This window comes from Episyrphus balteatus, chromosome 1 (assembly GCF_945859705.1).
Source record: "Episyrphus balteatus chromosome 1, idEpiBalt1.1, whole genome shotgun sequence".
NCBI lineage: Eukaryota > Metazoa > Arthropoda > Insecta > Diptera > Syrphidae > Episyrphus > Episyrphus balteatus.
In genome coordinates this window covers 15,821,890-15,836,297 of record NC_079134.1, presented here as the reverse complement: position 1 = coordinate 15,836,297, position 14,408 = coordinate 15,821,890, and the positions used below count along the sequence as shown (strand labels likewise).

The 14,408-nt window shown below is 28.4% G+C and overlaps 1 protein-coding gene across 1 annotated transcript; it reads right to left on the bottom strand.

The window, feature by feature from the left end:
- Positions 1-776: 776 nt before the first annotated feature.
- LOC129917040 (sodium-dependent neutral amino acid transporter SLC6A17-like) lies at positions 777-13,631 on the bottom strand. The gene is made up of 10 exons (XM_055997355.1): positions 13,218-13,631; positions 2,758-2,889; positions 2,524-2,687; positions 2,394-2,464; positions 2,199-2,328; positions 1,814-2,138; positions 1,598-1,749; positions 1,406-1,534; positions 1,135-1,341; positions 777-1,072 (listed from the first exon to the last, which is right to left on the bottom strand). Exons 1-10 carry the CDS (start codon positions 13,381-13,383, stop codon positions 794-796), a joined length of 1,755 nt encoding a protein of 584 aa, XP_055853330.1. The 5' UTR covers positions 13,384-13,631; the 3' UTR covers positions 777-793.
- Positions 13,632-14,408: the final 777 nt, after the last annotated feature.

Genomic DNA, 14,408 nt, shown 5'->3' with positions numbered 1-14,408 from the left:
TTAGAATGTTAAATTTTGAGTAGATCTACAAAATTGGGGCTTAAGCAAAAAAAAACTGCAATTGCTAGATTCAATTTAAGAAATTTGTGTCAATGCAATACTTTTTTTTCTTACACTCAAAATAATCTAAAAATTAACATCTCAAAGAATGCTTATTCCATACTTATTCTGGCCTCATATATGTTACATATACGATACTTGTTTTATCTCAGTCAGAAGCCAGGGTTTTAAAAAATATTTTTTTTAGTTCATTTGTTTTCCATTACAAATTAAAAAAAATTGCTGCTTAAAAAAATATTTCCATTAAAAATTATTTATTGTATCTCAAAAAATTGGCATAACCTACTGAAAAATATTTGCATTAAAAAAAATTTGTATTGCAAATACAAAAATTTTGCATTCAAAAATAATTTTATTGCAACTGAAAAATATTTGCATTGAAAATAAAATTTTAATACAAAACAAAAATATTTTTCATTAAAAAAAAGTACATTGCAACTACAAAATTTTCTTCATTGAAAAAAATTCGGCGAAAATAACATTTTTCCAATCAGAAATTTTTTGATTTGCAATAAAATTTTTTTGTATGCAAAATAATTTTATTTGCAAATTTTTTTCAGTTGCAATAAATATTGTTTTTTTTTTTTAATTTCAAAAGCATTGTTTTTCAATTGATATTTTTAAAACTCTGGTCAGAAAAAACTAAATGCATTTTCAAGCAATTACATACACACAATTGTTATTAAACAAAACATAAATTAAAAAAACAAAATATCTATTTTATTAAGTAAATTTATTCATCTGTCTCTGTAAAAAGATTATGCGAAATTTCCCCTTCATTGAATCTCTCTTCATATCTTTGTCTATCACTTGGATCAACTGGATACCAATCTGTTGGTCTGGCACATCTTCTCATTCGCATGCCAACCAAACCAGTTGTTTGATATATTCTAAATAAGCTATAGCCAGGAATAAGTAATAATGGAAAAGCTGCAATCACAGCAAGAAGAAAGATTATAGCTCTAGAATCAAGTTTTTGTAAATGAATTAAAACAAATGCAAGAGCTGCGAGCTACAAAAAAAAAAATCAATTAATATTTCCAGAAAAAAAAATTAAGAAAAAAAAATACTTACCCAAGCTATAAATATAAACAATGGTGCAACATATCTCACAATATTAACCATCCATGTGGAATATGTTTGATCTGTCATAAAACTAACATCTCTTTGGAATCGTTCACGTCCATAAATCCACACTATCACAATCAGCAGCAGTAAATTAAGGATCATCTGAGTTAGGATTGAAATTTGTGCTAGGGTCTCAAAAATTGTTATTCCATACTAAAAATTTACAAAACAAATAACTATTTAGGCTTTTTTTTTACCATTAAAAAGTAGAACTTACATTTGAACAATAGAAAATCGAAGTTAGAGCCATAAATCCCATAGTTCCCAAAGTGACCTCCTTTTTCAAACCTCGAAGAAGTTCAAACTCATCGAAAACAGACGTTAGAATTGAAATAAGTTGAGTTATCTGAAATATCGATCATATTTTTCATTAATTGAATTTAGATTCAAAAGTTTTCAATTTTTGTACCAAAAGATTCAAACTTCCAAGAATTAACATTCCAAAAAATAATAAAGACCAAATATGTGGTAGTTCCATGTACGTAAGAGCAGTTGGTATGGTCAAAAACTCCATCCATTGTGAATGAATATATTTCAAGCCAATATTATCCGGATCCATTCCTTAAAAGAAAAAAAAAGAATTCAAGTAAAAATCCATTGAAACTGTCTTCGAACCCTTTCTTACTTGCAATATAATTCATCACTAAAAGTGACAAAAATCCTACCCCCATCATCATTCCAACTTGGGCCAAACATAGCAACCAACTGTATCTAAATATGTTTGTATCAAATTTATTATAACTGGCCATTGTCAATACCGAGCCCCATCCAGGTCCAAGGGCCGAAAAAGCCAAAAAAGGTACCATCATTATAGATTCTGGCATAAAAAAAGACGGATTGAAGACATCTTTTAAGCCGTCTAAGGCTCCCGGTAGAAAAAGTAAACGTAACAAACATAGTCCCATAATGCCCAAAACTGTTAAACAGGAATACCTTAGAAACTTTCCTATCTTTTAAAAAAATATTTTTTTTTTGTAAATCATCCAAAAAAAGTAATTAAAGTTTCTTACGATTTCAATAGGCTTTAAAGCTACGATGGCAACCATGCCCCATATCAAAAATGAGCATATCATTAAGAACCATGAAAATTTTCCTTCTGGATGGGTCCTGTGATACAATCCCATTGTATTGAGTTCCTTACTAAAAGTTTTAGAGATTTTTTTAAAAATCTTTTAACGATATTTTCATATTGTTGTTTTATTTACTCGAAATACTCAACAGAGGGTACCTCCAGTTCAGTGTAATTTCCATAGGTTTCATTGTTATAAGTGCAGATCTGTTAGGAATTGGTTTTGAAGATCAATACTATTTTTGTACAATGGTAGGTATACTTACTGATGAAGAATTGGCTTTTATATCCATCCAACTTTTGGCACCTTCACAGCTCCATGGAATTGTTGGTTTCAGAGTGTGGAGGAAAAAGAACAATGGTATAGCTCCAAGAACAGCGTAATAGGTTAAGGAAATTAAATTGATAACCAGCGAAACATAACCAATACCTAGATTTTAAAAGTGTATGAAATATTTGAATTATTTGATAAGGTGAGAAAAAAATAAAAAACTACCGACCTTTGAAAATCGGCGAAACACGAAAGACCGATATAAATCCAGTGCTTGAGAATTGACCCAGAAATGATTGCATGAATACAATTGGTACAACACATGCACCCAATGTTATAAAGTAGGGAATCAGAGTGTATACTGAAATAAAAATTACATTATTAAATAAAATGCACGACTGGGTCGCACGAACTTGCTCTTAGAGTTCAAGTTGCTTAAATATTTAAGACTTTTTATATAGAAACTTGGGAAATGTAGGTATAAAAAAAAAAAAAAAAAAAAACAAAACAAAAATTCATTTTTCAAAAAAATAAAACAATATCTGAAATCAAATCGCCCCACAAAACAAGTATGCAATTTTATTTGATATATTAAGGTGCATTTTTAGAAAAAAAGTTTTCAAAATCGTTAGAGCCGTTTTTTAAAAAACTAATTTTTTATAAATAATTTTTTGAAAAAAAAGTTTAAAAATAAAACTGGTATGCCATTTTGAAGAAATAACTAATCAACATCTAAAAACAAAATTTCAAAAAAATTCAATGTCCCGTTTTCGAAAATTTGATTTTTCAAAAAAAAAATTTCAAATTTTTTTTTAAAATCCAAAAATTATTTTTTTCAAAATTTTATTTTTGGCTTATATTAAAATTGTATAAATGCTTTTGTATAAAAAATTTCGTTGAAATACAATAAGTAGTTTTGCAGAAAATCCGATTTGAAAAAAGCGGTCCTATGGCAGGTACCGTTAATAATGATTTTCAAAAAAAAATTTTTTCTTTAAAAGATAGATCTTGTTTAAAAACTAACATTTGAATTTTTTTAACAAAATCGTTGGAGCCGTTTTTGTGAAATTAAACTTTTCCGAAATTTTTGTATGACAGGTACCTACCGTTATTTTTGGTCCAAAAAAATTAATTCCAAAAACCCCTCTGGAGAGTCTCCAAAAACTGCTACATAGCAAGTTTGAAGTCAATCGGTATATCCGTTTAGGCTCTAGTTCCTTATACAGACAGACAGACTGACAGACAGACGGACTTCCGGGACCCACTTTTTTCGCATTGTCTATCATCGTAATGTCATGGAAAAATGTTATCTCAACTTTTTTTTTTTGTACGAATGCATAACTTGATAATTTATCCTATTTTCGTGACCTTTTTTCCAATCAAAATTTTGATCCTAAGTGGGCTGTAGGTCTGTCTTGGTAATTTTAATATATTTCGTCGACGTTTCGGGCGTGATTACACCCTTCTTCAGGACTCTAAAAAATTTAATTCTAAAAATACTAAACAAATTAAAATTAAAATCTATACTTACAATATTTTAAAATAATAAATTTTAAGATATTTCTTAAAATTTGTGGTTGTTAGTTTTCTGGTATCTCTTTTATATTTTTGTAAATATTTCAAAATTCAAAAATTGAAGCCTTGAAAAAGACGTTTCAATTAATCGAATTTCAAAATAATGAAATCTAAATTTCACATTTGATAAGAAAATCAAAATTTGACTTTCAAAATCAAAAACGATCTTCAGAAATCAGGTCAAATATAAAATTTAGCCTAAAATATTTCTATGAACAAATTGGCTATATATACTGCTTAGTCCTTCGCAATCTGATCGCCTATTAACTGTATTATTAGTATTTAAAATATGCAACATTTCCAATAACATACGTTTACTATAGTGTTTTTCTGTCTGTAAAATGTCAACATTGTTAAAGTCTGGCCTATGTCCTTCATCTATACAATGTAAAGCTAATGCTGTTTTTTGTGAATGTCCGCTATTTATGTCTGATCTGTGACCAGCTAAACGATTTTTTAGCTTTTGCATAGAAGTTCCTACATAAACGGAAGGACAATGGTTTATTCCGTCACCTAAGCATTTTATCTTATAGACAATATTTGATCTTTCACTTTTCAAAAATTCACCTTTTAAATTTGAAAACAATGAACTTCTTAAGATATTTGACGATTTAAAAGCTAAACGAACATTGTCTTTATTTCTTATGGGGGCATTTAAAATTCTATTTGAAAGACCTGGAATGTATAGAATACTTTTGTATGAAAACTGTGTAACATTTGTTACTAAATTAGTTTGAACCACGGGATTGAAATATTGATTCAATATTGTTCTTATTATTTTTAATGGAAAGGAGTTAGAAAGTAAAGTATTGGTAATTATTTTTATGTTTTTTTGACGAAAGACAATGTCACTGATATCCAATACTCTGTTAACAAAATTTTTTGCTGTGTTGATAATAACATGCTTCGGCTGTTTTGAATTAAAATTAATAAGACGACCTGAAGATGTTGGTTTTTTATACCAATCAAACACTAATCTATTATTTTTTCTTTTCACTAACACATCAAGATAAGGAAGTTCTCCGTTATTTTCTAACTCAACAGTAAACTGAATTTTTGGATGAAAGGAATTTAAGGCAATTAGAGTTGAACTAACATGATTCGATTTGAGAGTAATAAAAATGTCATCGACATATTTTGTAATTAGCTTTGGTTTATTTGGAATTTTATCAAATACGCTATCTAATAATGCTTCCATTACGATATCTGCTAATATTGGAGAAGCAGGACTTCCCATAGGAACTCCTTGTTTTTGTTGATAAAATATTTTATCATATTCCAAATAATTGTTGTCGATTACACAGAATCGCAAGATTTCTAAGAATTTTGATTTTGGAATTCTTGTATGATCTTTGATAATATTCCAACTTTTTTCAACCAATTCTAGAGCCAATTGAATAGGAATATTGGTGAATAATGAAACAACATCAAAAGAAACTAAAACATGGTCTTGTTCTAAAACAACTGGTGAGACTGTTGAAATGAACGATGATGCATTTTTTACGTTATATTTAGAGTTAACAGTAATGTTATTTAAAATTTTAACTAGGTATTTAGATAACTGATAACACGGAACATTCATAGAAGAACAAATTGGTCTTAGAGGCATGTTTTGTTTATGAATTTTAGGTAATCCATAGATTTTAGGACTATTAGCAGTATATGTCGTCATATTCTTCTTTTCATATTCATTAATGAAATTATTAGTGAACAAGTACTTAACTAGATTATTATTGCGACTTTGAACCTTATTTGTGGGGTCACTTCTCAAAATTGTATAAGTGTTCCTGTCAGCCATCATATCTTTCATTTTATCAACATAAGTTATTTTTTCTATTGCTACCGTAACATTGCCTTTGTCAGCTGGAACAATTAAAATTTCAGGGTGCCGTTTTAAGAAATTTCTTGTATCGCTAAATATTTTATTTAAATACTTATCAAATTGAGGAATTGATACATGTCGCATATAATTTTGTAAGATTTGCGTGAAACATGACCGTGCAGGTTCTTGTTCACTATGTTCCTTACTTTTTATTAGTTCCTCTCCATCGGCTATAATTTTAAATATTGGTAAGTTTTCTCTTTTAACCGGTAAGGCAAATTTAGGACCTAGTGACAAAAGCCATTTGATATCTTCTGGAAATTCTATCTGAGTTTTATTAACGAACCAATTTTCTTGAAAATGGATTCTCATTTCTTGTTTAACTTTAGATTTTAATAGCTCAAGCTTTCTTTTTTGAGAATCTTTTGAACTATTATTTATTTTGTTTTTTGTAATATCCTGACTAATGAAGAAGTTCCTATAATCATTTTCTAATAACGTATGTTTAATTCTATTTTCTAGAGCTGTTAATAATCTACTTTGTTTTCTAATTTGGGATTGCTTCAATGAAATTGCAATGTTGAGTAATTTCAAGTGATACTTTCTTGAGGTTGAAGACAATTTTTTCTTTAAACCTACATCAAATTCTTCATTCTCAACATCGAAAATCATTGAAACAGTTTTGGTTGAATTCTGAATGAATTCAGGAATCAACCCGAATTCTCTACATTTAAGGAGAAAAACTAAAGTACTTTTATGTTTGATGTTACTTACCCCTATCCTGCTATAATTAACAGCTCTAGAAAATAGAATTAAACATACGTTATTAGAAAATGATTATAGGAACTTCTTCATTAGTCAGGATATTACAAAAAACAAAATAAATAATAGTTCAAAAGATTCTCAAAAAAGAAAGCTTGAGCTATTAAAATCTAAAGTTAAACAAGAAATGAGAATCCATTTTCAAGAAAATTGGTTCGTTAATAAAACTCAGATAGAATTTCCAGAAGATATCAAATGGCTTTTGTCACTAGGTCCTAAATTTGCCTTACCGGTTAAAAGAGAAAACTTACCAATATTTAAAATTATAGCCGATGGAGAGGAACTAATAAAAAGTAAGGAACATAGTGAACAAGAACCTGCACGGTCATGTTTCACGCAAATCTTACAAAATTATATGCGACATGTATCAATTCCTCAATTTGATAAGTATTTAAATAAAATATTTAGCGATACAAGAAATTTCTTAAAACGGCACCCTGAAATTTTAATTGTTCCAGCTGACAAAGGCAATGTTACGGTAGCAATAGAAAAAATAACTTATGTTGATAAAATGAAAGATATGATGGCTGACAGGAACACTTATACAATTTTGAGAAGTGACCCCACAAATAAGGTTCAAAGTCGCAATAATAATCTAGTTAAGTACTTGTTCACTAATAATTTCATTAATGAATATGAAAAGAAGAATATGACGACATATACTGCTAATAGTCCTAAAATCTATGGATTACCTAAAATTCATAAACAAAACATGCCTCTAAGACCAATTTGTTCTTCTATGAATGTTCCGTGTTATCAGTTATCTAAATACCTAGTTAAAATTTTAAATAACATTACTGTTAACTCTAAATATAACGTAAAAAATGCATCATCGTTCATTTCAACAGTCTCACCAGTTGTTTTAGAACAAGACCATGTTTTAGTTTCTTTTGATGTTGTTTCATTATTCACCAATATTCCTATTCAATTGGCTCTAGAATTGGTTGAAAAAAGTTGGAATATTATCAAAGATCATACAAGAATTCCAAAATCAAAATTCTTAGAAATCTTGCGATTCTGTGTAATCGACAACAATTATTTGGAATATGATAAAATATTTTATCAACAAAAACAAGGAGTTCCTATGGGAAGTCCTGCTTCTCCAATATTAGCAGATATCGTAATGGAAGCATTATTAGATAGCGTATTTGATAAAATTCCAAATAAACCAAAGCTAATTACAAAATATGTCGATGACATTTTTATTACTCTCAAATCGAATCATGTTAGTTCAACTCTAATTGCCTTAAATTCCTTTCATCCAAAAATTCAGTTTACTGTTGAGTTAGAAAATAACGGAGAACTTCCTTATCTTGATGTGTTAGTGAAAAGAAAAAATAATAGATTAGTGTTTGATTGGTATAAAAAACCAACATCTTCAGGTCGTCTTATTAATTTTAATTCAAAACAGCCGAAGCATGTTATTATCAACACAGCAAAAAATTTTGTTAACAGAGTATTGGATATCAGTGACATTGTCTTTCGTCAAAAAAACATAAAAATAATTACCAATACTTTACTTTCTAACTCCTTTCCATTAAAAATAATAAGAACAATATTGAATCAATATTTCAATCCCGTGGTTCAAACTAATTTAGTAACAAATGTTACACAGTTTTCATACAAAAGTATTCTATACATTCCAGGTCTTTCAAATAGAATTTTAAATGCCCCCATAAGAAATAAAGACAATGTTCGTTTAGCTTTTAAATCGTCAAATATCTTAAGAAGTTCATTGTTTTCAAATTTAAAAGGTGAATTTTTGAAAAGTGAAAGATCAAATATTGTCTATAAGATAAAATGCTTAGGTGACGGAATAAACCATTGTCCTTCCGTTTATGTAGGAACTTCTATGCAAAAGCTAAAAAATCGTTTAGCTGGTCACAGATCAGACATAAATAGCGGACATTCACAAAAAACAGCATTAGCTTTACATTGTATAGATGAAGGACATAGGCCAGACTTTAACAATGTTGACATTTTACAGACAGAAAAACACTATAGTAAACGTATGTTATTGGAAATGTTGCATATTTTAAATACTAATAATACAGTTAATAGGCGATCAGATTGCGAAGGACTAAGCAGTATATATAGCCAATTTGTTCATAGAAATATTTTAGGCTAAATTTTATATTTGACCTGATTTCTGAAGATCGTTTTTGATTTTGAAAGTCAAATTTTGATTTTCTTATCAAATGTGAAATTTAGATTTCATTATTTTGAAATTCGATTAATTGAAACGTCTTTTTCAAGGCTTCAATTTTTGAATTTTGAAATATTTACAAAAATATAAAAGAGATACCAGAAAACTAACAACCACAAATTTTAAGAAATATCTTAAAATTTATTATTTTAAAATATTGTAAGTATAGATTTTAATTTTAATTTGTTTAGTATTTTTAGAATTAAATTTTTTAGAGTCCTGAAGAAGGGTGTAATCACGCCCGAAACGTCGACGAAATATATTAAAATTACCAAGACAGACCTACAGCCCACTTATTATCAAAATTTTGCATAACTTGATATATAGTACCTATATCGCAAGTAAAAATGCATTATAATAATAATAAATTTTATTCTTGTCTTTTTTTATAATTTTTCAATAAATTTTTTCACTTTAAAACTGATCATATTTTTACTATTTCAAAGTAAGTAACAGGTTTAAAACTTAAGATTTGATAAAAAAAAACTGTTAAGTAGCTTCAACTTTGTAATATTATACTCGTATATTATGAGCTTACACAAAAATGATTTTTATTTTATTATTAATTAGGTACACGGTGTTACAAAAATGAGGTTTCAAAATATACGCGGGCGGAGACCTATCAAGTTTTGTAGAGCTAGTCGCACTGATTACGAAACGGTATTTGAAAATCCCCTAACACCCCCAAAATCTGAAGTTACGGGCAAAAAACGGTTTTTTGGACCTTCACTCATTGAAAAAATTCTAGCTTCGTCAAGTTTTTTACCCATTTTCGATATTTTTTACAGTTTCTGATAGAAGATAAATATACCTTTTCAACAATGTATAAAACATGTAACTCGGTTTAACCACTTAGAATTTATAAGATGTCAAAGTTCAAAAATTCCATTTTTTTCGTCATTTGCCCAACTTCGGCATCAATTTAAAGTATATGTTTTCAAAACAAGATGCTATTTAAAAAATATATTCTAAAACTATATCTATTTCCCAATCAATGGAGGTATTTTTTATGAAAATCACTTCAAAATTGGCTTAGAAAAAAAATTTCGATTTCAACCCAGATACAGAAATTCGAATTTTTAGGTATACAACAAAAATGTTGTTTCGGCACGTAGCAGGATAACTTGGGAGCCAGGATTTGATAACGGTTTTTTGTAGAGGAGCTCAATACAAACATTTTTTTCTTTGGGAGGGGGCTCTATCTCTCCCCGTTTAGGTGGGAGGGGCATTTTTCTAAAAAAAAAAATATCAAAATAAAAAAAAATTATTAAAAAACAACGGCAACACTTACAGTAATAAATGATACCATTTCCGAAAGGCAAAATTGTACATTTGATTCCAATTTTTAAATCAATATATTATAACAAATAGTTTTTGAAATAATCGATTTCAAAGTTAAAAATAGGCGAACAAATATTTTTAAAACTCATTTTATACTATTTTTGTCCAGACTGTGAATTTTAGTAAAAAAAAAAATTACTTACACAGAAAACTGCCTCAATTGATTCCTTATCGAACAGTGAAAACTATATGTTTCTATGTCTTCTAGTTTATGAGAAAATTCTCATAAAAATTGAAAAATAAAAACAAATAAAAACAAAAAATATTTAGAAAAAAGAAAAATCTGATAAAATAATTTTTCAATCTCCAAAAAATCTAAAATCAAGGCAATCTGACGTCTCTAAAAAATATGTATACCTCTTTTTCATCTGTTAACCCATATTATTATAACAGTTGCTAACTTACTACCGAAAAACCCTCAAAAGTTATGGTAGCTTATTTTCATTTCCATTATCATCGGAATCAGCATTAAAAAATACCTTGAAATCATGTATCATATGTGTATATAATACCATTGTCTATTTTTGCTAATTTTGAAAATCTGCATTTCGAGCTATGACCTTCAAAATCGCGACTTGCGGACATGAGATTTTTCTAGACTTTTGAGATATGTTTTAGAATGCCAAAACGAAGGTATTGAGCAAAAAAAATTTGTATTAGCATTCATTACGAGGTTTACCCCTTTTTTCACCTTATTTGACTGTATCTGTATTATTAGTAAATAATTAGTAAATAACATCAGTATGTTTTATGTGAATTTTTAAAAGTGCGTTTCTTTATTTTTTTAAGCATTCATACAAGTCAATATGATAAAGAAGTTTAACTTCTATTAAGCGTATTTAAGAGCAATCAAATCATTTTTATACTAGTAGGAATTGCTTGTTTACAAACTCTTCACTATATAGTTCATACCAACCAGAATCAATGACCATTATTGCGGAAAAAGTTGTGTTTTTTTGGGAAAGCTATCAGCAGTAGCATTTCTCAAATATCACCATTGTACACTTGCACGATAAAGTACATCGCTATTTAAGTAAAAATCCATTACCTAATATAACATCAAAGAATATTCTGATCCACTGAAAAAGCACCTTGTCCTTAAAACAAACGATTACAAAACTTGGATAGAATAATAACTTTTTGACACATGTTTGAAAAAATAGCGGACCTCACTTTGTTTTATAATAAATCTACTAAAATTGATGTAATGAAAATTAAATTGTTGCAGCCTCTCTAAGCCGGAACATGCAGTCTACGTCTTACACCTAGATATCTATAATGTGCTTCTATGAGTATGGAATTACATATTTCGCTAAAACAGTTAAACTCCGATTACACAGGTCAACACGAAATTTGTGCTTGGGTTGTGACAATTAAATTATGATAGCTATATTGATACTCATCTGGAAAACAATTTTCTTTTTTTATTTAATTTGCTTTTGAAGTCAGCATAGCAATTTCCAGTATTCAAGAAAATCTGTCCTTTACAAAAATTGTCGGATGTAATTTTGGCAAAAACTCGAGAACGTCTTAACCGATTTGGCTGATTTTTGTTTTGTTTTCTTCATTTTAATAATGTTTTCATATTCATATTCAGGAAAATAAAAAAAAAAGAAAATTAAGAAGACAAAAGAAAAATTAAATCGAAATTTTCGTTTTGTTCGAATTTGTGTCAAATGGGAGCTTGAGGCATTATTTGATACCTTCTATTTTCAATATTTATGGTAAAAGTAATTCACTCTGATGGTATTTTTAATCTACAAAAACAACTGTATCCAAACTGTAGCCATACTAGTTCATAATGAAATACTTTATTTATTGAAACAATAAATTAATTTGTTTGCTTAGTATTTGTATTATTTTGTTGCATATACAGGGTGTCTAAAAACTTATGGATCAGCCCAAATCCTTACGGTTTTCGATTAAATATGCAGTTCTTGTGAAATTTCCCTACTTTACATCAGTATTTTGCTTCCTCTGCCCATAATTGATTTTTGTTTTTTACAATTCTTTCAATAAAACATTGCTTAACAATAAGAAACAATTAATTAATACAAATATTTTTTATTTCATACGCCATTTTTCTGCAAATTAATGAACAGTTCCAAGTTTCGTAAAAACTCAATTTCTTGCTTTGATTTCAGAGCAACAAGACGAAAAAAATTTGTATCGTGTAACTCTGGTTTATTATTTTTAAAACTTATCCCGGTATTGCAGTTTTTAAAAAAGTATAAAAGTTTCCAAAGTTGAAGTTAGATAAAAAAAATATTACAGTTTGAACTTAAAAAACAGGGTTTTTCAGAGCAAAAAATCCTTGTATTTATCAAAACTTTTTTGTTATAATTTAAGTCGAATAAAGTGCTTTAGCAAAAATGTAGATCTTTCAATTATCTACATTTTATACTCAACAGTTTTTTTTGTACAATGCACGGTTCTTGCATTATAGCTCATTAAACTCGAGTTACACTCACAGGGTATGAAAATTGTATTTTTGTTCCCAACACTACAAAAGCAAATCTTAGGAGGGGAAAGGGTGATTATCTATTGTTTTGGTTTACAATGAACCCAAAAAGTGCAAATTAAACCCAAGCACAAAAAATATTTTTATTTTTGTCGACCTGTGTTATTTATTACTTTATAGCCACAGGTATAAAATCGAAAATTTTGTGTTAGTTGTAAAATATCACAAATATCCTTGTAGTAATTTTTTTAACAGCTCTGTCGATATTGCTGATAAAAAATTAATCATAATAAATTATTTAATAAAAACAAAAACATTTCTTTGATTTTTCCCGCTAACAAAGTGACCTTTGACAGACTGCTTGTCTATCGCTAAATTTTTTGTTTATTTTTTTTTAAATTTTATCAGCTGGCGAAATTCTTAGAACAAATTTTTTATTTTTTTTTTCTGTTTAAAACTCACTTCCAAGGTCGAAGAATAAAACCGATGGTAAGATGAAAACAGCATCAATTTTAAATGCATGTCCGAGGCATGCAAAGAAAAAATCATCCGGCGATGCCCATTTACCACGATTTTTATCATGATTAAAAGGTTTTAAGCCTGTGTCATATGATGTTTCATAGACCATAATTTTTTTTATTAACTAGAAATTATATTCACTTTAATTGTTACAAATTTAAAAAAAAAAAAAACATATGTAAATAAAAACAAAATAACAAATTGATGTTTTATAAAACAAAACAATTTGAAAAATGTAAACTATACACGGCGACTTTACGTATAAACATCGACGACCGACACGACAGCGATGAAGACAACAACCGAGATATACTTTTCGATCGAATCTAAACAACTTTGAATTGTAAATGCTCATCTTTTCAAGCTGCTCTCGTTCTAGGTTGTCATTATTATTTTTTTTTATTTTTTTTTCCTGAAATCTTACAATTAGTGAATACAAAGTGAAAATCGTTGTATATATCAACAACAATATCACAAAATGCCATAATAACCACAAGAGCAAGAGCAGCAAGAGCAATGCTAGTTTGTTTTTGTTTTAATTGATTAATTCGTTGCTTTGAGATAATAAAATATGTAAAATTTGTTTGTTTCAATTTGCAAGTGTTTAAAAGTTGTTATAAATGATACAATTTTTTTTTTTTATATATAGAAAAATATCTTACATTCATGTGTGACGGATGAGTAGAAATAGAATTTTTAGTGCAAGTAAAGGATTTATTAGGTATCTAATAATTATTGTCAGAAGAAAATTACAAAAAATGGGGGAGATTCTGTTCCTCATTTTAGTTTGCTCGATGACTCAGGTCAGTTATGCGTTAAGAATGAGTTATTATGAAATAGTTCAATGAAGATATTTAGCTTTAGCAGGATACTTCCATTCAAAAGAAAACTTCATGTTCATTTGAATTCTCAAGAAAATATGACGCTAGACGTGGAGGTTGTTCTCTGTTCTCGGTATCAATTTAGATTAGGTCTTCTGTTGCTATGTTGCCTTGCTAGTTTACATGATCGTCACACAAGATTTTAATGCCTCTTTCAAGAAGGTTTAAGTTCTTTAATACCATTATAGGCCAGAGAGACAATGAACGTGAGTCATCATTGAGTTTCTGCACAGAAGTCCTTTTGCATAAGATA

Bases quoted from the DNA above. Each gene is read 5' to 3' on its own strand.
- LOC129917040 (XM_055997355.1), bottom strand. From the start codon at position 13,383: ATGGTCTATGAAACATCATATGACACAGGCTTAAAACCTTTTAATCAT. The intron at 2,688-2,757 runs GTCGGTAGTTTT...TTTAAAATCTAG, and splicing joins TGTTTCGCCGATTTTCAAAG to GTATTGGTTATGTTTCGCTG. The intron at 2,139-2,198 runs GTAAGAAACTTT...TTTTTTTAAAAG, and splicing joins CTTTAAAGCCTATTGAAATC to ATAGGAAAGTTTCTAAGGTA.